Source organism: Theropithecus gelada, chromosome 12, assembly GCF_003255815.1.
Source record: "Theropithecus gelada isolate Dixy chromosome 12, Tgel_1.0, whole genome shotgun sequence".
NCBI classification, from domain to species: domain Eukaryota; kingdom Metazoa; phylum Chordata; class Mammalia; order Primates; family Cercopithecidae; genus Theropithecus; species Theropithecus gelada.
The window spans coordinates 15527441-15553314 of NC_037680.1; the positions used below are offsets into that span (position 1 = coordinate 15527441).

Consider the following 25874-nt stretch of genomic DNA (forward strand, 5'->3'; position numbering starts at 1 on the left):
TGCTCAGTTTTTTGCAAAGCAATTTATCTGTATCAGTTTATCCTGCAAGGTAGGTATTATTATTCCTATTTCATGGATGAGTTCATTGAGTCTTAATTTATATAACTTAACCAAAGTAACAGTTAAAAAAAAAAAAGGAGAGTCACCCTTAATTCTTTTTGAGTTTTTTTATTGATATATAATTTATGTACATTTTTTGTGGGATACATATGATACTTTGCTTTATATAGAGAGAATGTGTAATGACTGAGTCGGGCTATATATCACTTCAAGTATTTATCATTTCTATGTATCAGGAACATTTCAAGTCCTGTCTTCCAGCTATTTTGAAATATAGAAAACATTGTTATTAACTATAGTTGCCCTAGTCTCTTATCAAACATTAGAACTCCCTTCTATCTAACTATATGTTTGTACCCATTAACCAACCTCTCTCTATCCTCCTCACCCCTACACATATCCTTCCCATCCTCTGGTAACTCTCATTCTACTCCGTAGCTCCATAAGATCAGCTTAGTTAGCGCCTACATCAGTAGGAAAATGCATTATTTGTCTTTCCGCGCCTGGCTTATTTCACTTAAGATAATGACCTTCAGTTCCAACCCTGTTGCTGCAAATGAGAAGATTTAATTATATTTTTATGAGTGAGCAGTATTCTATTGTGTGTATATACCACATTTTCTTTATCCATTATTCATTGATGTACTTATGTTGATTCCGTATCTTTGCAATTGTGAATATCGCCGCAATGAACATCGCCTCAATAAACATAGAGGTGATATACTGATTTTCTATCCTTTGGATAAATACCCAATAATGGAATTTCTAGGTCATACAGTATTTTTAGCTTTTTGGGAAATTGCCATACTGTTTTCCTTAGTGGCTCTGCTAATTTACATTACCACTAACAGTGTATAAGAGTTCCCTCTTCTCTGTACCCTCAACCAGGATCTCACCACATATCTGTCATACACACACACACACACACACACACACACACTATTTTTTTTCTAACTAGCATAAGATGATATCTCATTGTGGTTTTAAATTTCCCTAATGACAAATGATGTTAACTATTTTTTAATATACCTCTTGGACAATTGTTTGTCTTCATTTGAGAAATGTCCATTCAGATAGTTTGCCCATTTCTTAATGTGATTTTTTTTTTTTTTTTTTGCTGTTCAGTTGTTTTGAGTTCCTTTTATATTCTGGATATTAGTCTCTTGTCAGATGGATAGTTTGCAAATATTTGCTTCCATTCAACAGGCTGTCTCTTCACTCTTGATTGTTTTCTTTGCTGTGCAGAAACTTTTTATCTTAATATAGTCCCATTTATTTTCATTTTTCCTGTTCATGCTTTTGAGGTCTTATCCATCAAATCTTTGCCTAGACCAATGTCCAGAAAAGTTTTCCCTAGGTTTTCATCTAGAATTTTTATACTTTTGCATCTTATGCTTAGGTTTTAAACAATTTTGAGTTGCTTTTTGTACATGGTGAGAGACACAATGTCTATTTTTATTCATCTATATGTGAATATTCAGTTGTCCAGCACCATTTGTTAAAACGGGTTTCTTTTCACCAATGTATGTTATTAGTACCTTTGTCAAAAATCTATTGGCTGTAAATACATGAACTTATTTCTAGATTCTCTATTATGTTTCATTACTGTGTGTTTCTGTTTTTAAACCAATGAGATGATGTTTGGGATTTTGAAGTCTAGTAGTGTGATGCCTCCAGCTTTGTTCTTTTTGCTCAGGATTGCTTTGGCTAAACCAGCTCTTTGAGTTCCACACAAATTTTAGGATTACCCTTTCTATTTCTGTGAAAAAAATGACATTGGTATTTTGATAGGGATTGCACTGAATCAGCAGATTGCTTTGGGTAGTATGGTCATTCTTACAATATTAATTCTTTTGATCGTGAGCATAGAATGTCTTTCCATTTGTGTTCTCTTCAGTTTCTGTCATCATTGTTTTGTAGTTTTTCTTATAGCGGTAGTTCACCTCCTTGGTTAAATTTATTTTTAGATTTTTTTTGTAGGAATTATAAATAGGATTGCCTTCTTGATTATGTTTCAGCTAGTTCATTATTGGTATATAGAAATGCTACTGATTTCTGTATATTGATTTTATATTCTACAACTTCACTAAATTTATATATCAGATCTAAGATTTTTAATGGAATCTTTATGTTTTTCTAAATAAAAAATCATGTCATCTGCAAAGAGAAACAATTTGACATCTTTTTCAATTTGGATGCCTTTCATTTTTTTCTCTTGCCTGATTTCTCTGTCTAGGATTCCAGTACCATGTTGAATAAAAGTAGTAAAAGTGGATATCCTTGTCTTGTTCTAGTTCTCAGAGGAAATGCTTTTAACTTTTCCCCATTTAGTATGATGTTAGCTGTCAGTTTGTCATACATGGTCTTTGTTATTTTGAGATTATGTTCCTTCTGTGCCTAATGTGTTGAGAGTTTTTATTATAAAGGGATGCTGGATTTATCAAATGTTATTTCTGTCTACTGAGATGATCAAATGGTTTTTGTCTTAAATTCTGTTTATGTGCTGTATTATATTTGTTGATTTGCATATGAACCATTGTTGCATCTCTAGCAAGAAACCCACTTGATCGTGGTGCATTTTTTGATGTGATATTGGATTTCTTTGCTTGCATTTTGATGAGGATTTTTGCATCTATGTTCACCAGGGATATTTGTAGTGTGGTGTGGGGTGTGTGTTGTTGTTGTTGTATTCAGGAGGATTAATATCAGTTCTTCATATGTTTGGTGAAACTCATCTGTGAATCCATCTGATCCTAGGCTTTTTGTTGTTGTTGGGAGACTTTATATTGCTGCTTCAAACTCACTATTTCTTATTGGTCTGTTCAGGATTTCTGTTTGTTCTTGGTTTCATTTTGGGAGGTTGTATGTTTGAGGAATTAATCCATTTTCTGTCAGTTTTCTCATTTGTGAGCATATAGTTTTTCTTAATAGTCTCTGTTGATCTTTTGTATTTCTGTGGTATCATTGTTATGTCCCTTTTTCATTTCTGATTATGTTTATTTGAATCTTCTTTCTTCTTGGTTTGTTCAGCTAATGGTTTATCAATTTTTTAAAATCTTTTTAAAGAACAGGCCAGACACGGTGGCTCATGCCTGTAATCCCAGCACTTTGGGAGGCCAAGGCGGGCAGATCACAAGGTTAGGGGTTTGAGACTAGTCTGGCCAACATAGTGAAACCCCGTCTCTACTAAAAACACAAAAATTAGCCGGGTATGGTGGCACGTGACTGTATTCCCATCTATTGGGAGGCCTAGGCAGGAGAATCACTTGAACCTGGGAAGCAGAGGTTGTAGTGAGCTGAGATCATGCCACTGCACTCCAGACTGGACAACAGAGTGAGACTCGGTCTCAAAAAAAAAAAAAGAAAAAAACTTCTTTTTTTGTTAGTCTTTTGCATGTTACCTTTGACTCTATTTCATTTAGTTCTACTCTGATCTTTTTATTTCTTTTCTTCTGTTAACATTAGGTGTGGTTTGTTCTTGCTTTTCTAGTTCCTTGAGATGGAATATTAGTTTTTAAATTTGTCATCTTTATACTTTCTTGATGTGGGCATTTAATGCTATAAACTTCTCTCTTAGCACTACTTTTGCTGTACCCAACAAGTTTTGGTATGTTGTGTTTCCATTTTTATTTGTTTTAAAAATGGCTTAAGTTCCCATCTTAATTTCTTCCTTGACCTAGTGATCATTTAGGAATATGTTGTTTAATTGCCACGTATTTGTTTAGTTTCCAAAGTTCCTATTGTTACCAATATCTAGGTTTATTCTGCTATGGCTTGAGAAGATACCTGATATGATTTCTATTTCTAAAAATTTGTTGAGGTTTGTTTTCAGCCTAAAATGTAGTCTGTCCTAGAGAATGCTCCATGTGCTGGTAAGAAGAATGCGTATTCTGCATTTCGTGCATTTGGGTAGAATGTTCTGTAAATTTCTGCTAGGTTCATTTAGTCTAAAGTCCAATTCACATCCATTGGTTTTTGTTGCTTTTCTGTTTTAATGATCTGTCTAATGCTGTGAGTAGGATGTTTAAATCCCCACTATTATTGTATTGCTGTCTCTTTCTTTCTTGAGTTCTAGTAATATTTATTTTATGAATCTGGGTGTTCCAGTGTTGGGTACATATATATTTAGAATTGTTATATTCTCTTACTGAATTAATCCTCTATCATTGTATAGTGATCATTTTTGTCTTTTCATAAGCTGTTTTTTATTTAAAGTCTATTTTATCTGATATAGCTACTCTGCTAGCTTTTGGTTTCTGTTTGCCTGGAATATCTTTTTCCACCTCTTTACTTTCTGTCCATATATGTCTTTAGAGAGAAAGTTAGTTTTTTATAAGGAATATATGGTTGGATCATCTTTTCTTTTTCTCATTCTGCTTATCTATATCTTTTAGGGGGAGCATAAATTTAATCCATCTATGTCTTTAAAAAGGAATGTAAATTTAATCTATTTACATTCAAGTTAATACTTACATGTGAGGTTTTGTTCCTGTCATATTTGTCTTTTAGGTGAAATTGTGGTTAGGTGAAATTCTGTTGTGTTGCCATTAGATTCCTTTCTCTTCCTTCTTTGTGTGATTATTTTATAAGACCTGTGAGTTTTATACTTTTTTTATGTTTTCATGGTGATAAATATCAACCTTTCATTGCCATGTTTAGGACTCCTAAAGATTTTTTGTAGGACTAGTCTGACAGTAACAAGTTTCCTCAATATTTGCTTATTTGGAAAAGGCTTTATTTTTTCTCTATTTGTGAAGCTTGATCTTGCTAGGTATAAAATTCTTGGCTGCAGGTTTTTCCTTTCAGCCTTCCCCCCAACCCCCGCACACCTTCCACCCCACAAAGTCTTGCTCTGTTGCCCAGGTTTGAGTGCAGTAGTGCGACCTTGGTTCACTACAGCACCTGCCTCCTGGGTTCAAGCAATTTTTCCACCTCAGCCCCCCTGAATAGCTGGGATTACAGGCACGCACCACCACACCTGGCTAATATTTGTATTTTTAGTAGAGATGGGGTTTCACCATGTTGGCCAAGCTGATCTCGAACTCCCGGCCTCAAATGATCTGCCAGCCTTGGCCTCCGAAAGTGCTGGGATTACAGGCATGAGACACTACACTCAGCCTCTTTCAGCACTTTTTATATGCCTTCCCATTCTCTTGTGGCCTGTGAGTATTTTGCTGAGAAATCTGCGGTTAGTCTGATGGAGTTTCCTTTAAAGATGACTAGGCACTTTTATCTTGCTGCTTTAAAAATTATTTTCTTCTTTCTGACTTTAGACAGTCTGACGATGATATATCAGGGTGTTTTTTTTTGTTTTTGTTTTTTGGGGTTTTTTTTGCAGTGTATTTGAGGATTGCTGGGCCTTCTGATCTGGATATCTAAATCACTAGCTAGAATAAGGATGTTTTAATCAATTATTTCCTTAAATGAGTTTTCTTAACTTCTTTATTTTTCTTCTCCCTCAGAAATACTGATAATTCTTAAGTTCATTCAGTTTACATAGTTCCAAACATCTTAAATGCTTTGTTCATTATTTATATTCTTTTCTCTTTATTTTTGTCTGACTAGATTATTTCAAAAGATGTGTCTTCAAGTCCTGAGATCTTTTACTGGATCTAATCTACTATTAACATTTTAAATGTATTTTGAAATTTCTTCAATGAACTTTTCAGATCTATTGTTTCTATATATCTATCACATTGGTAATTTTTTCATTCATATCCTAAATTGATTTTCTAATTTTTTTTGTCTTGGTTTTTGTCATTCATATCCTAAATTGGTTTTCTGATTTCTTTTGCATCTCTTGCATTGGGCTTCTCTAAAACAGGTACTTTTAATTCTTTACCTGGCATTTTGAGAATTTCTTTTTAGTTAGCATCTATTGCTGGAGGAGGTTTACTGTGTTTCTTTGAGGGTGTCATAATACCTTGCTTTTTTTTCCATGCTTTTTGTACCTTTGCATTGATTTCTGCACATCTACAGCAGCAGTAGCTTCTTATTTTTGAATTCACTTTTATTGGGAGGAGCACTTTTTTTCTTTAAGATATGGCTATGATGATTGGGTAAGGTCATTTGGTTTGCTTCTGGATACATGTAGTGGCAAAGACTGTATGATTTCCCTGGCTATAAATAGCTTGAGTGTGGTAGCTTCCTTGAATGCAGCTGTAGTAGTGGTACACTGGGTGGATAAGCAGGCTCATGACCTGTTGGGCAGCTAGGGTGGCATAAACAATGAGGGATGGCAGGGGTCATGAGAAGCTTTTCTTCTTCCTTATCACTGTGATTTTTGTGTTAGGAATTGTTGTAGTGGGCTGTGTGGTCTGGCCTCCAGACCAGTAGGTGGCGTTTGCAGGTTAGAGCCAGCTGCAGTGATAGTGGTAGGATTTATGCCCAACCTCTCTTTCCTGGGAGAAGTGCTGGGTTGTCTCACATGTTGGATTGGGCTATGGAACACCAGGGGCCTGGATCCTGTACTGTGTCCTGGAGCGGGGGAAGAAGGTGGGTGGAGCTAGATAGTGCCAGCCTCTACTCAGGCCCACTAGTGGCAGGTGCATTTGCCAGCCCTGATGGAAGTGGTGGGGCAATCTTCAGGCCCCCTGTTGAATGCCTGGCTTAGGAGGCAACTGCTGACATGCCAAAGAGTTAGCACAGTGAGGTAGAAGTAGTCCCAGTGCTTCAGCCTTGGCCAACAGGAGTGGGACCTTAAAGCCTATAGTTTTATCCATAGATTTCTACTTCTGATTTAATCCTCGGAAATGTTCTCTGATTTAAGGACACTATATATCTTTAATATTGACCCCAGAATTATATTGTAGGTTATGTATAACTAATAAGTTTTTAAAATTTATTTTCCCAAGAGTTGTGCAATGGAAGGGGCCTCTGAATTGGGTTGTACTTTGGTTACTTATTATCCCCATTTTTGCTAAATGTCTTTTCTAATTTCCTTTGTGTATTTGTTTTGTGTGCTTTGTTGATTTTCCAGTCCTGCAGCCTTCCTACTTGCTATTTCTTTAGTATTTTCATACCCTCTAGTATAATTCAATACACAGTAATTCAATTAATGTTTATGAATAAAATGATTGCTTTTATACTAGAACATTCCCAAGAAGGAAATGTTTCATTTAACTTTTTAGTTTTCATTTCCAGTGATCTTTCACACTTGAAAATAAATTAGAATTCTAAACTAGAAGAAACCTGAAAACTAATTCCTGGTCTGAACTGATGATTGCATGATCTGTAGTTGTTGAGTTTTCTCTTTTCTTTTTTCTTTCCTTCAACTCTGTAGTTCTTCAATGGCCTTCATCCTTGGGTTACCATTAAGAGAGCTGTGGTCTTCAGGCTAATGTGGGTGCTGTCAAACATCATGTCCTAACTTTGCATGCATTTGGTGACATTTAGAAAACCCAAATGCCTCCATTAAAATACTTTACAATATCAATTTATAAAGGTAAACAGACGGATTTGCTCTGCACAGCCCTGTTAATTCAGTGAATGTGTCTTCACCATATCTGAGCTATTGGTTCATTACTGATGCTTACAAATCTAGCACCAAATCCAGCAAAGATGCAAAAATATTTTCTCCTTACCTTTATTCTTCACATACTAAGGATGACCAAGAAACAAATGAGGCATGGTGAGGAGAACGTGTGTACATATACTTGCTTGGAGAATCATCAGACTGCTTTATTTAAAAACAAATATAAAGGATAGTAATAATCAATAGCATGTATCAAACTCCTTAGTGTGAGACATTGTTTTAAGAATTCTCACTAGTCTTTGTTATAGATACTCTTATGATACTCATTTTAAAAATGAAAATACTAGGGCATGAAGAATTAAATAACTATCTTAGTTTACATAGCTCCTTGTTTAGACTTGAAATTTCAATCATTGCCATTTCACTGCAATATGTGTGAATTCCACCCTATTCCGTAACTCTTCTTTCGTAATTTCTAATGCTTTCCTTTATTAATTTGAAAAGTTCAATATAGATCTCTATGAATGCAGTGTATTCTAAGTTAGATACTTTCTAGAACTTGAAAACATCATTCAGTTTGGTTTATCATAGCTTTTAAATTATAAACATTCAAAATAAATTATGTAATAAAATATTCTAAAATAATTTATTATAATTGAAAAAAATGTTTTTTATATATGTCAAGAGGTTTAAATTTCAGCCACGTGTGGTGGCTCACACCTGTAATCCCAGCACTTTGGGAGGTCGAGCTGGGCAGATAACTTGAGGTCATGAATTTGAGACCAGCCTGGCCAACATGATGAAACCCCATCTCTACTAAAAATACACAAAAATTAGCCAGGCATGGTGGACACTTGTAATCCCAGCTACTCTGGAGGCTGAGGCATAAGAATTGCATGAACCCAGGAGGTGGAGGTTGCAGTGAACTGAGATCACACCACTGTACTCCAGCCTGTGCAATGAAGCGAAACTCCATCTCAAAAAAAAAAAAAAAAAAAAGAAAAAAAAAAGGTTTAAATTTCATAGCAATGCTTTTGAAAGTATTTTAAATGTGTCTTCATGTTATTCAGTGCATTGTCAGTTTGGAAAAAAATTAACTTGGCAAGATAAAAGTTCTCTAAATTAACTCTAAATTGGTTATCTAAACAAGCAATTCAAAGAACATTTGCTTGTACCCTACTTAAGATAAAATGTCTTGCTGCATTCATCATTAATGGCTGCAATATTCCCAACAAAGAAAATGCAGGTGATGTTGGCTTGATGTGTGATGGATTTAGTTCCTGCGACGTGTATAAAAACAAAAACAAAAAATATTCCGAATGAATGAATAGCTCCACCTGCCACAGAGCAGATGTACAAACTGGGAAGTATTGTGTATGCATCCATTGTCATCTTAGCTAATTCCTTGGTTCTAAAGCATTAGATGGGTTTGTCTTTCACCAGTTCTAAATATATATATATATATAGATAGATTGATGGTATTCAGACAGACGTATTATTTGATGTGCTCAGAATAAAGAAATAAATTCAGAATACAAGAAGAATGGGCATCTGAAAGGAGCCCCTATGTACACTTACCCTGCATAAGAGAAGTTTATATAAAAAGTTTTTTAACAACATGATCCTAAGCTGTGGTCTTTTTGTTCCTTTCACATAGCAGATTTTTAAAAACTGTAAAAAAAGTGATCCTAAACTGTGATTTCTTTAGAATGATGAATTCAGCAAATATCCATTAACACACAGCATGTCTAAGGCATCACGCCAAATATGGGTAGTTGGTAGACAGGGTAGACCAGAATTACGTGGGCCATTTAAACACAAAGATATTCCCTGCTTTCTCACCCAGAGATGTTGATACGGCAGATCTGAAATGGTACCATGGAATCTGTGTATCCTCATATACATCCATGGTTAAGAATTAGAAGAGTTGTTTTCAACTGGGGCAATTTTGACCCCAAGGGAACATTTGGCAATGCCTGGAGAGAGTGTTGATTGTCACCAGTTAAGAGGGGTGTATGCTACTGGCATCTAATGGGTAGAGGCCAGAGATGCTGCTACATATCTCACCACGCACAACACCCATTTACACACTCACAAAAAACTGTCTAATCTAAATTTTCAATAGTTCCAAGGTTGAGAAATGTTGATCTAGAGAATATAAATGTATATTCTTTGAGAGTCTATAATTAACCAGAGTGAAAAAGATGCACCAAAATATTGTGCAGTCATTCATAAAATAAAACAAAATAAATGGCATTAGTCCAAAGAATTCAGTAAAAATTTAAACAAAATTTTAGAAATGTGTTACCTCAAGATTATTATTTTAAGGAATGACTAGAGAGTTCCTAGTTGAAAAAGTGTGTGTGAGAAACTTTGAAAAGCTATAAAGGACTAAAAAAGCTATAAAGAACTAAAAGTAGAATTACCATTTGGTCCAGCAATCCCACTGCTCGGTATCTACCCAGAGGAAAAGAAGTCATTATTCGAAAAAGATACTGGCACACGCATGTTTATAGCAGCACAAGTCACAATAGCAAAATCATGGAACCAACCCAAATGCCCATCAATGAATGAGTGGATAAAGAAACTCTGAGAATGAATATATATATATACACGGACACCCACACATATGTATATATACACATATGTGTATATATACACATATATATTAGATCATATGTACATATATATGATCATAGTGTGTGTGTGTGTACATATATATATGATGGAATATTACTCAGCCATAAAAAGGAATGAATTAACAGCATTTGCAGTGACCTGGATGAGATTAGAGGCCATTATTCTAAGTGATGTAACTCAAAAATGGAAAACCAAACATCGTATGTTCTCACTGATATGTGGGAGCTAAGCTATGAGGTTGCAAAGGTATAAGAATGATACAATGGACTTTGAGGACTTGGTGGGAACAATGGGAGGGGGCGAGGGATAAAAGACAACAAATAGGGTGTAGTGTGTACTGCTTGGGTGATGGGTGTACCAGGTTCTCACAAATCTCCACTAAAGAATTTATGTAACTGAATACCACCTGTACCCCAATAACTTATGGAAAAATAAAAATTAAAAAATAAAAGATATTTGCAGTGGAAATGATCTGAATAGATCATGCTTGTGCTTGGAAAAAATGATAAAAGGAGTCTATATGATTTTTTAAAAGTGGTTTTGTCCTTTTTGTGTCCTCATCTTACTCTTATAGATTTCCTGTCTTAGTTTTGTATCATCTCTAGAGATTAGATGCTGAGGAGCAGGAAGTACAATAAATTACTGGAAGTTATTTTGATTGCTGTCAATGCAGGGTTTGGATTAATAATGAAACCAATTAAATCCTCAGATATCTCCAATGGCAACAATAAAAATTTAATTTCCAGGGAGAAATAAGGTTAGCTATGTTGAACACAATTTGCACCATTCGTGAAACTCGTTTTTAAACCTTGGGGGATTCTGCTGTCTTGTCAAAGAACCAGCAGCTGAGTGATTTAATCAAAATAATAACAAAAGAATCCATGCTTTTTTCCAGCTGTCTCATGTGTCTCTGATGACAACCAGTCGGCAGAAATGATGGAGTGCCTCAAACAGACAAATGGCATGCCTCCCCTTGTGCAAGAATGCACGGTCCCATGTCGAGAAGACTGCACCTTCACTGCTTGGTCCAAGTTTACGGCCTGCTCCACGAACTGTGAAGCCACAAAGAGTAGGCGGCGACAGCTCACAGGTATAGTGTGCGTTTCACACTTTAGCATCAGGCAAGCTGAACATCTCTGGATCTTTGTGTAGAATGTGAGGTCCAAAGGACAGGAATTTGCATCAGGTCTCTACCTCTCTCTCCATTCCTCAATACATGTCCTCAAACTCAGAACAATGCCTGGTATGTAACATGTACTCAATTAATGTTTGCAAAATGAATGAAAGATGTGAACTATTTTATAGCTATCAAGTTCCTCTCTATATAGTTTTATAATCTTTGCAGTTATAAAAGGCATTTTATTCACTAACTTCTTTTGAGTAGGTAATGGCAAAGTTTGTCCTGTGCTATCATGCCCGGATCTCAGTGAGCTTGAAGGCAATCACCGATTTGGAAAGATGATCCAAAACAGATCTAACTGACATCATTGTCTTTTGCCATTATCTTATAAGCAATTTAACATTTTAAAATTTTACTAGTGTAAGGCAAAAATCAAATTACATAGACTGATTCTGCTTTTGTGATATTAATTATGAGTTCTGTTTTCAGCTGCAAAATTTAATGGAAATTAAAGCAACTAATTGTTTAATTGAATTCTGGGGGCATTTTTTGCCTGCAGTATGCAAATAATTGATGCAATAGTGTATTTTACTACTTGCCTAGATAAATATCCCACAACTTTTCTTAACTTCTTATGCATTTGTATGTGCAGAAAACAAAGAACAAAAGGAAAATGCCAGAATAATCATTGAGATAATGAAATTGGTGTTGACATTGGAGAATTAAGCACAGATGACCATTTGTTCTCATGAGCAGTTGAAGTGCTAATTCTGTTGGTTTCAACACTCTTTTGTCTGAATGCATTGCTTACCTGATCACATTTCAAATTTAAATCACCATTATGGATTTAAGTAATCCACTAGAGCCTTTAATGGGATTTCTGCACACAAACTGGAAGTCCATTTGTAAGTGTAGGTGAAATGCATAACCATAAACAGAAACACCAAACAAGAAATTCTGTGCTTTGTGCCCTATCTTCCACAAAAATTTGTGCCACATAATTTTATGCAACATTGCTTGTTTCTAAGATACAACAAATTTCTCATAGAAAAATAACACAATGAGATAGAATGTATGTGACAGGAATATTTGAAGTTCAGGGGCCAATTAATGAAACTTTGTTTGCCTGTACAAACATAATGCATCAGAAGCCACTACTGTGGCAACTCTTTATATACTTGAGATGAGAGAGAATTTCCTGTAGAGGGAAACGAAGTTTTTAATTAGTGGCCAGTTTTTTTCTTTTTTCTTGAAAGTTTATGGATGATAGTTTACACCTACATAATGAAAATGGAAAATATTGAGAAGCCTAGGATATTTATTCATTTTACAACCAGCACCATTTATGTTATAAATTGTTAAAACTCCAATGAATTTGACTTTTATTTAAAATGTTCCTTTTATATAAATATTGAAGAATAGCTGTACATTTTTTTCTGCAAACTCTAATCTAAAAATTACTCATACTAAAAGATTGTTGGAAATTTCTTTTCTAAATTATTAACGGCTGTACTTTCAGGTGGCTAATTGACCTTTGTGTATCTTTATGTCTATGTGGCACCAAAACAAGTTAGCAATTTCATGAAATACATGAGTTTAAAAAAAAAAAAAAACAGTAAAATGAATCATTTAATATCACTGTTGAAAAAATAATCCCACTAGTGAATTGAAATATTTTCACTTTTCAAGACTTATTTTTATTGTCGTGAAACTAATGCTTGTATTTTGTTATCCCTAAGTAATTTGGTAGTAAATGCAGTAAACAATCTCTAACATGAATGCTGCTGAAAGCCTTGGACTCAAACTCCAAAGCCATGTGATTCTTTCTCTCTTTAACACAAACACACACACTAAAACATATAAACATAAATACAAGCCACTTCATTGAATATGGGGCCATACGGGATATTTAACTTTCTTTTGTCCATTTGTAACAAGAGGCTTTAATTCACTGAGCATTCTATATGTTGTACCCAAACTATGTCATCGCAAGTTTTAGACTCAATAGTATTTAAAGCAATTGTTTATAGAATGCCAAGAATATTCCATTTATTAGATAGAAAACCTGTCCAGGTTTTATATATATTATATGAGCTATAATATACAGATATTTATTTATAATAACTAGATAACTAGTACATATTCTGACTTAAGGAAGCAAAAGTCTTTAGAATTATACTAGGGATTGATTTTTAATATTAACTTGTTCTGAATCCAAAGGTTAATGCTGATTTTGATTAGTATATAATCAAAGTAAAGGACCGCTGATAATTTGTTTCTTATTGTGACAACTGTATCTGCATTAACTTGCTTAAATCCTTCATCAAACAGTGATGCTATGTAATTAATAAGGATATCATAAACATAGAGGCAGCACATATTTGTACAGAATATTTGTTCTGCTGGTAATTTCTGGTCACCTTGTAGATGAACATTTTTTTCTTTAGTTTTTTCTCCTCACTCTCATTCTCTTTTTTCTCCTTCCTCCTTCTCCTTTATCTTTTTCTTTTTCTTTTGTTTTACAACTTCCTTTTCTCAATTATTCAACGAATTTCTTTTTGTTTACCACTTATGTGTGCTAGTCCTTGGTAATACCACAAGGGAATCAATATACATGATCCTAACTTAACAGAGCTTGCAGTCTAATTGGAGATATGGCGAGATTTTTACTGGATATAGTTACAGTATAGTTTCTGCTATAGTAGCTGTTGTATTGGGTGAGGTATTGAAACAAATCCTATTGTTGTAACAAATTATCACAACATTGCTGGCTTAAAGCAGCACAGATTTATTATTTTACAGGTCTGTAGTGTTTCACAGATCTAAATAAAGACAAGATGTTGATAAGGCTGCATTTCTCTCTGGAGGCTTCAGGGGACAATGGTTTTCTTTCATTTTCAAGCTTGTAGAGCCTGCGCATGTCCTTGGCTCACGTTCCCCTCCATCTTCAAAGCCAGCAACATTGCATCTCGCTAACCATTCTTCCATGTTCAAGGATGGTTTTCTGGAGGGAGTAACCCGTGAGTTTTGATCTGAAGAAGAAGTAGGTGTTAGCTAGCCTACGGAAGGATGGTAGAAATTGTGGAAATTTCTGGAGTAAACATACAAAGGCCAGAAGCAAAATGAGTAATTTCTAGGAACTGAAAGAGGCTCACTATGACTGTATCGTAACGTGCTAGAAGCAGAGTGGTACAATGTAGGCCAGAGGCAGATACAAATGGGCACAAATCATGTAGGTCCTTACTGACCCTAGGGAAAGAGCCTGGACTTCATTCTGTACTATGGTAAGCCATGGCAGAGTTTTCAGTGGACAAGTGATTTGATGAGATTTGTACTTTGAAAGCTGGCTCTGACTGCAAAGTGGTGGACAGATTGAAGGTATAGAGGTATGATGGCAACAAGATCTTGGAGGAGTCTGCTGTAATTTCAGCTGGAGATTTGCAGGTGGGGCTAAATATGGGTGACACCCATTGGAATGGAAACAAATGGACTGATGCAATGAATCTTTAAGCATTTGAAGTGCTACACCTTTGTCATTAATCAGATGTAGGGAGTTCAACAGAATAATTCAGAACATTCCAACTTTTAACTTGGTGATATTGGTAGAATTGAGAAACACAGGAGAAAGAAAGGTGATGTAAAGAGGATGGGTGTGATTGGTTCTTTAGGTGTAGATTTTTCAGTCTATGGATTAGAAGCTTGAGCAAGAAATCTTGAATGAAGACATTAATTTAAAATTGAAGAAATATGGATGATAATTTAAACTCTTCAAATGGGTGAAGTTGTAGAATCAGAAGAGAGATGAACCTAAGATGGTGCCTTGGGGAACCCCATCAGTTTAAGAGAGGTAGAGAAGAAAAATAGTTCACCAAGTAAAAATAAATAATATAAGGTAAGAGAGAGGTGGGGGCACGGGGTGAGGATGAGGAACAAAAAGATATGTTACGGTGGAGCTTGGAAAGAATATTTCAAGAATGAAAGTATAGTCAACACTCTGAACTATCACTGAGTGATTAGACCTGAAAGATAAGGAATCAAAGATATTCCAGGGCTTTGGCTTTGTTTCTTGTTTTTGTTGTTGTTTGTTTCTCGCTTGATAACAGTGGTTTCCAGAAATAAGTAGACAGAATCCAGGGTTAAGTGGATTTAGAAGAGAAATGAAACTGAAGAGATGGAGACTGAGAGACTCAACAATACTTTATGGAAGTTTGAAAAAAGGGAGGTCTTGAACTTGCAAAATGCTAATAGAAAGGAGCCACTCACTAACTATTGATATATCTCTCAGCCAGTAAATTTTCATGGCTGTGATGGAGGCTGTGCTTTTCAAACTTATTCTTGTGTCCTAATGGTAGAGGCAAGTGAATACCTTCTATCAGAAGTATAGCTGAATCTGCTACCAGATCAACTTCAGGTCCTGCAGAAAATCTTTTTTTTTTTTTTTTCTTTTTTCAGACACAGTCTCGCTCTGTCACCCAGGCTGGAGTGCAGTGATGCGATCTCGGCTCACTGCAACCTCTGCCTCCTGTGTTCAAGTGATTCTCCTGCCTCTTCCTCCTGAGTAGCTGGGATTACAGGCGCATACTGCCACACCTGACTAATTTTTGTGTTTTTAGTAGAGATGGGGTTTCCCTATGTTGGCCAGGCTGGTCTTGAACTCCTGATCTCAAGTAATCCTCCTGCAGCGGCCTCCCAAAGTGCTGGGATTACAGGTGTTGTGAGCCACCATGCCCAGCCTAGGAATTCTTATTTATTGCAAACATAAGCATCATGGCAGACCATAGAGCCAATCACCCTGTCAACAACTCTAGAATTATATGTAATGCAAACCATGTAGCAGTGAGAAAGTAGCCCATGCATCAATCAGCTTGTATCAGGCATTTTCAGAACAGCCATAAACATAGAAAATAGACCAATAAAACTGCCTATATATTTTATAATCAGCTATGACTCTAGCTAATGACTAACTAATGAGAAAACAAAAGGTGGAATTATTAGATCTAGGAAAATTTTTAGTAATCTAGAGGAATCGTGTTGACAGCAAAGTTGAATCAAGTTACAGGCTGATTCAGAATCCACTAAACGTGATTACCAAGTGTTTACGGCTGTGAAAAATGACACTGCATTGTCTTACTCAGAGTTGGCACCACAGCTAACAGGTTCATCAAAGTGAATTGGTACGGTAAAGTCATATTCCAGAATACTTAAGTTAGAAGAATCTCTCAAAATGAAAGAGCTTTTTCTCTGATTAAATTATCCAGTATGACTTGATCATTTATTTCAATTTATTGTTTGTATAGATGTTTGGAAGCTGCCTGATGGCAGAGACCAAAATGAGTTTAACTTCGTCCATCTATCTCATTGCAAGAGACCTCTACTAAAAAGAGAGGGAGTTAACCACTTAGATGCTTTCATTGGTTCCCTGGCAATCATTAGTCAAGGAGAATGAGGACAGGGTTATCAATATGTTTTTTCCAGCAAACTATAGAGAAAATAATATTAAATAAATTAACTGGAATTCTCTAGCTATAGCAAACATCTTCCAAATATTTTATGCCACTCTCAAACATTAAACCATTTTCTACTTTTTTCAAATTAACTTGAATTTCACAGTTGTTCTGGGAGTTGTTTTCATTGTCTCAGGATTACTTTCATGGCAAAAGAGTGAAGAAAACAAAGGCTTTATTTTATTTAAGGTTTAATATTCTAAAAGTTTACAAACACAAAAGTGTGAGTGACTTTTAACAAAACAGCAGATAGACATTTAATATCTCAATGTCTCTTGTTGGAACAGGGAAAAGCAGAAAGAAGGAGAAATGCCAGGATGCTGACCTTTACCCTCTAGTGGAGACAGAACTATGTCCTTGTGATGAATTTATATCCCAACCTTATGGAAACTGGTCAGATTGCATTCTTCCAGAAGGCAGAAGGGAGCCTCAGCGAGGACTGCGGGTACAAGGAGACAGGAAAGAATGTGGAGAAGGCATGCGCTTTCAAGCAGTAGCCTGCTCTGATAAAAATGGAAGACCTGTTGACCCCTTCTTCTGCAGCAGCTCTGGTAAGGAGATGGATGAAGAGTAACAGATGAGAACACTCACACACAGTTTGGGAGGTTTTTCTCAGGTCTAGAATTAATAGCTCTGCTCTATAATAATTGTTTTAGTTCTCCCTTGTCAATAACACATTGTCTCTCATAAAATATGGACAGATGAAATGCATACATCTGCATCTCAATGATTATCTGGAATGTGATGGTGCTGGATCCCTGACTCACTTCATTCTCTACTTCACCTTTGTTTATTAGCCGCCTGTTTGCTGGTGGTCAACACTGCTGCTCCACTTCACTGAGAAAGCCAATGCCAAGTACAAACAAATATGCTCCGTGCTGTTTTTTGGTGCTCTGACCATATACATAGAGGGCATCAGAACTTGAGTGTCTTCAAATGTAGTTGAGAAAAAAATCAATGAAAAAGTTAATTTTAAAAGTTTCACTATATAAAGTAGAAGTATACCCAAGTTAATAGAATAAAACTATAGGAAAAAGAGACAATCTCAGAGAGTTCTGTGAGATGTTAATCCAGGAAAATACTGTTTTTGAACCTTAATTGGGAGAATTTGAAAGATCTGGGTGTATGGAAAAAGGACTGGAGGTTAAATACAGCTGGTGTGGAAGTTGGTGAAACAGGCTGAAAGCAATCATTACAGTGGAGCTTCTGAATTTCCTGCTCTGTTTTTCTTTTTTTTTTTACTAGTTTTTTAAAAAAGAATAAACAAGTCTAGAAATAAATGGGTAGATGTTGGTCTTAGTCATCAAGGTTTTGTGTACTAATAAATGTTCTCAGTAATACCAGAAACTCAAATTCAATTATAGTGTACAAACTAAGTAAATGATAGATCTTCTTTATTGCCAGCATACTAGCTATCTTTATTTAAGATATGCCCATATCATTATACAATGAGATTTAATGACTTTTAAATTAATACTCTCATTGCTTTATATAGGTTTCCTAGATTAGTCTACATTAATTTCTTAAGTGATTTGACTTTCAGAAACATTAAATACATCACAAAAAAGTAATGGACCCATTTTAGGGTGACTCTAATCTTTCTTTTCAGCTTGTATGTGTGCATTGGTTTATTCATTCATTTGAACAAAACGTTTTTATTGACCATCTGCTATGTACCTGGACATCTATGACTTGAGTGTACAATTAAGGGGAAGTCAGAAACTTGTGGAGTTTACTGTCCGGTGGGGGATATAAATAAACAAATACATAAAAAGAATTTCAAGTTTTGATTAGCTCTGAGGATGCTGAATAGAAAATTTTTTGATAGACTTTAGGGAAGCCTTCACTGAGGTGACATAAATCTAAGATGTGAAGGATAAGAAGGAGACAGATGCACAAAGCACATAACAAGGTTGTTTTAGTTAGTGGGGTGTCCAGAAGATAAAAGCTAGGAAAGATGTTTTAGACATAAAAGAAAACCCTGTGGTTTGAGCGCAGAGAGTGAGGAGAGAGCTGTGTAAAGTGAAGTTGAAGAAGTATGTGGAATCTTGTGAGACAAGCCAAGGAATATGGATATAATTTAACTTCAGTCATCAGCTTGGAAGTAGAGTGGGTAATGTTATCCAATTTAGAGATTTTAAAGATCACTTTTGACTACTGTCTACAGACTGACTTAAAAGGGGTAAGGAAGCTGCTGGGAAACTCCTGTAGTTAATCAAGGACAGACATGACTAGGGTGGTGGCAATAAAGAAATACAGAAGTAATTTTAAGATGTAATTTAGAGATAGAATTGGCAAGATTATTCCAAACACAAGGCATCTTTTCTATATGTTATCTATCATTCATCCCTAATTTTGCATGAATTTATGGAGAGTTTTTTAAATTTAGAAAATAATCATTTCAGATTAGAAATGAAAACATCTTGAAACAAGAGGAGACATTTGTAATTCAGCCAATTTGCAATGCTATAGCAAAAGCTATTAGGGAATCTAAGAGACTTTCACCAAATGAAAATCGTGCTTTAATCAAAGTTTACTGTAGCCTTATAACTTTTATGATACTTGTGTTAATCTACTTTCACAGTATATATTTTCAAAAACAGGTTTTTTTTTAAATAGCAAGTGAAAATACCTCATTGTATCACCTCTAGGGATATGACATATACTTGTCTATCAAAGGAAAAAAATCTTTTAATGGTTACTAATAAAGACGTAGTTTTAAAAAGTATATATATATACACACATACATATATACACACACACACACACACACATATATATATATCTCCATGAATTGGAGTAGGACACTGTGGCTCATGCCTGTAATCCCAGCACTTTGGGAGGCATAGGCAGGAGGATTGCTTGAGCCTAAGAGTTTGAGACAAGCCTGGTCAACATAGGGAGGCCTTGCCTCTAGAAAAAATAAAAAATTAGCCAGGCCTGGTGGCATGCATCTGTGGTTCCAACTATTTGGGAGACTAAGGTGGCAAGATCACTTGAGTTTGTGGAAGGTCAAGGCTTCAGTGAGCCATGATTGTGCCACTGCAGTCCAGCCTTTGTGAAAGAATGAGACCTTGCCTCTAACTATACATATATATGTATATGAATTAGCTCACTATTAAGAATTACATCATAGGTTAGGTGCAGTGGCTCACACCTGTAATTGCAGCACTTTGAGAGGCCAAGGCAGGTGGATCACTTGAGGCCAGGAGTTCAAGACCAGCCTGGCCAACATGGCAAAACCCCATCTCTACTAAAAATACAAAAATTAGCCAGGTGTGGTGGCACATGCCTGTAATCCAGCTACATGGGAGGCTGAGGTGGGAGAATCACTTGAACCCTGGAGGCGGAGGTTGCAGTGAGCCGAGATTGTGCCACTGCACTCTAGCCTGGGAAACAGAGAGAGACCTTGTCTCAAAAAAAAAAAAAAAAAAATACATTTTTATCATGGGCAAACTGAGGCACGGGGTAATGACCTGAATCTGGATCTCCCAATAAGAATGGTAAGTGCTTCCCCCTTTTAAATCTTTACTTGGACTTTGTCTTCCATTTGCATTTTAGACATGAGCAGGATTCCCCACGATGACATCAGGGAGACTTCTTCATGAGGATAATTATTCCTCATCAAGCATAATATGTTCCATATGGCCCCTACTGGATACACGTAACTGTGGGAACACAACTGCATAAATTCTGAGTTATCCATACTAATGGATTCTATGGATAACTCAAACCATAGATAATCACAGCCGAGTCTGCTTGGCTTTGGGAATATCACAGTGAGGAGAAATATTAAATTGCAATTTATTTTTTAAAAAACTTTAAAATGGAGTTTGTCTCTATGTTCTGTCAACCCCTATTGGCTCTTAATGAGTTCCATCACTGCCTGATGCAAAAGTGCATGGTGTCGTCTCCATCTGTATGACAACAGGTCCAGTGATGGGACTACCTAAATTGGGCCACAAAATATCCCATGACAAAATTAAGATTCTTGAGGTGAGTCACTTCCAACCATGTTTCTTATATCAGTGGTTCCCCCCCCCCCAAAAGAACAGGACAAAAAAGTACTTCAGCATGCCAATACACTGAATTTTCTCTCTCCCTGGCCCTGCCTTCATCTCTCCATTCGGGTCTCTGCTGAATATCCCGTCATATCAAGTCTTTCCGATTCCTCTAATAATTGATCCACCTCATCACTTCCTATTTCCCTTGCCAGTCTTTATGTTTTTTCATAGCACTTAATCACCAACTGACACATTATATATTTACTTTTTAGAAATGAGTGCTTATTGTCTCTCCCTCCAGTATATTGCAAAGTTCCAGAAGAGTGGAAACATTTTTAAATGTCTTTTATTTATTTTCAACTGCTTATCCACAGCACCTACGTGTCAGAAATTTCATAGACTTTCAAAACATATTTTTGAAAACATGACTTAATCATTGGGTTCTGGTAATTTTGTCTCCAAAGTATGTCTCGTCTTTTCCTTTCCTTTTGCTATCCTCTGCACATATTGATGTTATGCTATTCTGTCTTGATTTATCCACCTGCTATCTGTCATGCCAGCAGCCATCAGCCATCACACTGACACGAAAATATGTCCAAGCCATCAGCCTGCTTGCAGTCCTTCCTGGTCTCTTCTTTATATAGCAGCTCCTCAACTGGACCCTCAAGGACTTCCATGAGGATGTACTTCACCTGGCATGCCCTTTTTCCTCCTCTCATGGGACTCTTCATTCTCTGGGTTAAGATCAGGTGCTACCCGTTGCAGGAAGTATTTCCCCTTCTTCCACTCTTGTGTTTCTTTTTAGGACTACATTTAACTTTTAAAAATCCATGTAGATCTCTATTTTTCTTACTAATTTGAGAGTTCATTGAAATTTATGACTGAATCATGTTCACTTCTCCATCCCCCATACCTATCCCAGGCTCTGGCCCCACGCAGGTTCTCAGCATCTGTTGGCTAAATGAATGGAAAGGCTAGTTTAGACAAGAGTCAACACACATATGCCCATATACAAGTTCTGAAGTGCGTGTGCAGTGTATGCACATGTTTTAACAGCCCTTTGGGTAGAACAGCTGTGTATAACAAAAGCAGATCCATAGAGAAGCCACCTGTGTAACACACAAAGAGCACAGAAAACCTTGTTCTATTTTGCCCTCGATGTATAGTTTGGGAATAGAGGTAATGAAATTGCATTGCTACTAGTGGATAAGCAATGTTTTTGAAACAATGGAAGAATGCAGAAGGAACGATTTTTCAAGTGATCCAATGACAAAAATGTGAATAAGCTTTCATTCATCAAATTATGAAATGAAAGTGTAATCTGTTTTCTATCTGATTCCAGATAAATTATAATTGATTTGATAGGCAATTAATGATTTTCATTAATATATCATCCAGATGTAATTTAGCATTTGCAATTTAACAATTATAATTTCATTAATTTACTGTAATATATAAGTAGGTATAGATAGAAGACAAAGCAAAATAATAATCATCATAAAGAATCTCTTTTTGGATTTAAGGAATAAATATTTACATGTTTGCAATCACTGGAAAAGTGAATTTAATATTAATGCATTTAGAAAGTTTAGATTTTCTGTGTGTTGAATTTTGCATATTGAAATATTTCTCTTACAACTCTATATGAACAAATTTATTTTGGCTGAGCTGGAAGAACATGCTTGGGACTGAAAATTATATCTTTATTAATCAAGGTGATTAAGATAGCTTTTTTCCTGATTCCAGGTCTAGGTTCAAAATTAACTATTTTATTTTGTTTTATTTTATTTTGTTTTTATTTTTATTTTGTTTTATTTTATTTTAGACAAAGTTTCCTCTGTAGCCCAAGCTAGATTACAGTAGCATGATTATAGCTCACTGTAACTTCGGAGTCCTGGGCTCAAGTGATCCTCCTTCCTCAGCCTCCTGAGTATCTAGGACTACTGGCTAATTTTCTGTTTATTTATTTATTTTTACGTAGAGGTGAGATCTCCCTATGTTGCCCACCAAGGCCTCTGAAACTGCTGGAATTGCAGGCATGAGCCACTGCAACTGGCCTAAGGAGCATTTGATATATGAAGTGTCCTGGCAAAGATTTGTGGATATCAAAGACAGGACACACATATTAATCTATTATGAGCAGTCTTCATAAGTCCAGTTCATGGAAGGGACTGAATAATTATATTATACCCTCTCTCCCAGAAATAAATAGAAACTTTCTAGTCATCTGAAATTCTTGCCAAATGACTCATTGCTTAGATCCTTTACACCTTTATGTTTATTTACTAAGACCTTGAAAGGCTCTTCAATTCACCACTTGGGGAAGAATAATAGTGTTTCGGCCAAGGACATTTGCATTGACAAGATAAAGAATATGTTTCTATGTTTTCATGTTGTGATTTTGCCTCTTTTGCTATTTTTGTTTTAACATGACCATAGATAAAAACTTCATGTAATATTGCTGCATTAGAGCTGTTTCTCTCTTCTGTCCATTTTTCTCCAGCCCCATTGCTCTGCCTTAGTTCAGGCTGCCTTATGTTTCTTGTAGATTCACTGCAGTGGTGACCCATCCACTGTCCTCACTCAGTCCTTCTTCCTGCCAGCCTTTCTCCCTTTACAAGGAGAAGGATCTTTCCTAAAGGCAAATCTGATTATCACTCCCATAGATTTTAAGCCCTCAAATGGCAACCCATTGCCCAGACCTCTTAGAATGGGATACACGCCCTTCATGATTTTACCCTCCTTTTTTTTAAAATCAGTATACAAGATTTACATATTTTCTGCGTACTGTTGATAATTTGAAACATTCATATAATCATATCAGGTTAAGTAGAATATTCATCACCTTAAGTATCTTTTCTTTATGCTAGAAACATTCAAATTCCTCTTCTAGATATTTTGAAATGTACAATAGATTATGTTAACTAGAGTTACTCTACTGATCTATTGAAAACCAGATCTTATTTTTTCCTAAGTATATATGTGGACCAGTTAATCAACCTCTCTTCATCCCTCCTATTTTTTCCAGCCTCTGTTAATCACCAATCTACTCTCTATTTTTATGACATCTCCTTTTATAGCTCCCACATATAAGTGAGGACATGTGATATTTGTCCTTCTATGCTTGGCTAATTTCACTCAACATAATGATCTCCAGTTCAATCAATGTTGCTGCAAATGACAGGACTTCATTCTGTGTAATGGCTGAATAATATTCCATTGTGTATATATTTCACTTTTTTTTTAAGGTGGAGTCTAGCTGTATCACCCAGGCTGGAGTGCAGTAGTGCAATCTGGGCTCACTGCAACCACTGTCTCCTGAGTTCAAGTGATTCTCATGGCTCAGCCTTCCGAGTAGCTGGGAGTAGAAGCACCTGCCACCACACCCAGCTAATTTTTGTATTTTTACTAGAGATGGGGTTTCACCATGTTGCCCAGGCTGGTATTGAACTCCTGACCTCAGGTGATCCACCTGTGTTGGCCTCCCAAAGTGCTGGGATTATAGACATGAACCACCGTGCCCAGCTACACCACATTTTTGACACAGGATTTTCCTTGGCCCCTTTGCCAGCTTTGCTGCAGGAGACACACCATCTACTCAGCCTGCCAGGCTATGCCTGCCTTGCAGTCTGGTGCTTATCCCGCAGCCACTGCAACTGAGCTCTCAGCCCCACTTTTGGTAGGTCCTGAGTTCTTGTCCTACACATCAAAGAAGAATGAGGATACACTGACAATCGAAGAGTGAAAAGGACAGAGAATAATGTTACTGAGTGATGAAATAGCTCTCTGCAGAGATGGGATGCAAAGGTGCCCCCCACCTTTGAGAAGTCAGGTCATCTCTCCCTCAGTGTGACTGGGTCCAGGGCTTTTATGTGCTCAGAATGGGGAGTGTGTACTGATTGGTTTGAGTATGCAAAAAGAGGCTAAAACAAAGGCATCACTCAAAGGTGGGCACAAAAGTGTAGAAAACCAATTAGGAAAGGGTAGGTATATGTAAAATAGGTGAAGGGTGGGGATCAATCAGACGAAAGCACAGCAAATAGGCAGAGAGGTTCTCAATCTGGTCCAAGGATTTACCCAGGACTGTCTTCAGCTTCAAGGTCAGATTTCACCGGGGACCTGTCCCTGTCTGCTTAGGATTTGTCTGCCTCCTGTCATTATCATTTGCTTTATACATTCATCCACTGATGAACACTTAGGTTGATTCCATATTTTGGCTATTGAAAATAGTGGGAGTACAGACACCCCTTTGCTATATTGACTTTATGTCTCTTGGATGTATACTCAGTACTGGAATTGCTGGATAATATGGTAGTTCTATTTTTAGTGTTTTAAGGGTCCTCCATACTGTTATTCATAATGATTATACTAATTTACATTCCCACTAACAGTGTACGAGGGTTCCCCTTTCTCCATATCCTCAGCAGCATCTGTTATTCCCTCTTTGATAAAAAGCCATTTTTACTGGAGTGAGATGATATCTACTGTGGTTTTGATTTTAACCATGTTTAATCCCTGAAACCTCATCTTTCATCCACCCCACTCTGAACTCCAGCAGTCCTGGGTTCTAGAATATCTCAATATACACAATTTATTGACAGGGTTCTTTTGCCTTCTGTACCTATCTACCTTCCTCCAGCTGTGACTTTAATTTAATTTAATTTGCAACTTAATTCTCTAGTTGACTCCTAATAACCTTTCTGAACTTGTATTAGAAATGTCACCCTTTTTGAAAAACCACAGGCAGTCTTGCCCGGCAGCCCTTTCCCCACTCCCCAAACCCTAGAACCCACTAGGAGCAGAGCTTGCCTGCTTAATGTTTGTTAGCAAGATAGATGTCCTCGGTCCTATACTTCTCCTATTTTACCTATCTTACTGCTAATCCATGCTGCCACAGAGGGCTGTGTGCCCCCTGAGAGAGGGACCATGAACACTTCATCACTCTATCATCACAAACAGCTGGCGAAGTGTCAGCACATCACACATACTCAATAATGGCTCACAAAACACAGATTGTAAATTATGCTTATGAATAACTAATTTTAATTTACATATGTGAATTCATTCCCTAT

The 25874-nt window shown here is 36.4% G+C and overlaps 1 protein-coding gene across 1 annotated transcript in view; it reads left to right on the forward strand.

Annotated features, from left to right (window-relative positions):
* THSD7B (thrombospondin type 1 domain containing 7B) overlaps nucleotides 1-25874 on the forward strand; it is an 886725-nt gene that overhangs the window by 614452 nt on the left and 246399 nt on the right. The window contains exons 13-14 of the mRNA XM_025405082.1: nucleotides 11070-11264; nucleotides 17086-17349. Coding sequence (XP_025260867.1) covers nucleotides 11070-11264; nucleotides 17086-17349 — 459 coding nt within the window. The remainder of the gene's footprint in view (nucleotides 1-11069; nucleotides 11265-17085; nucleotides 17350-25874) is intronic.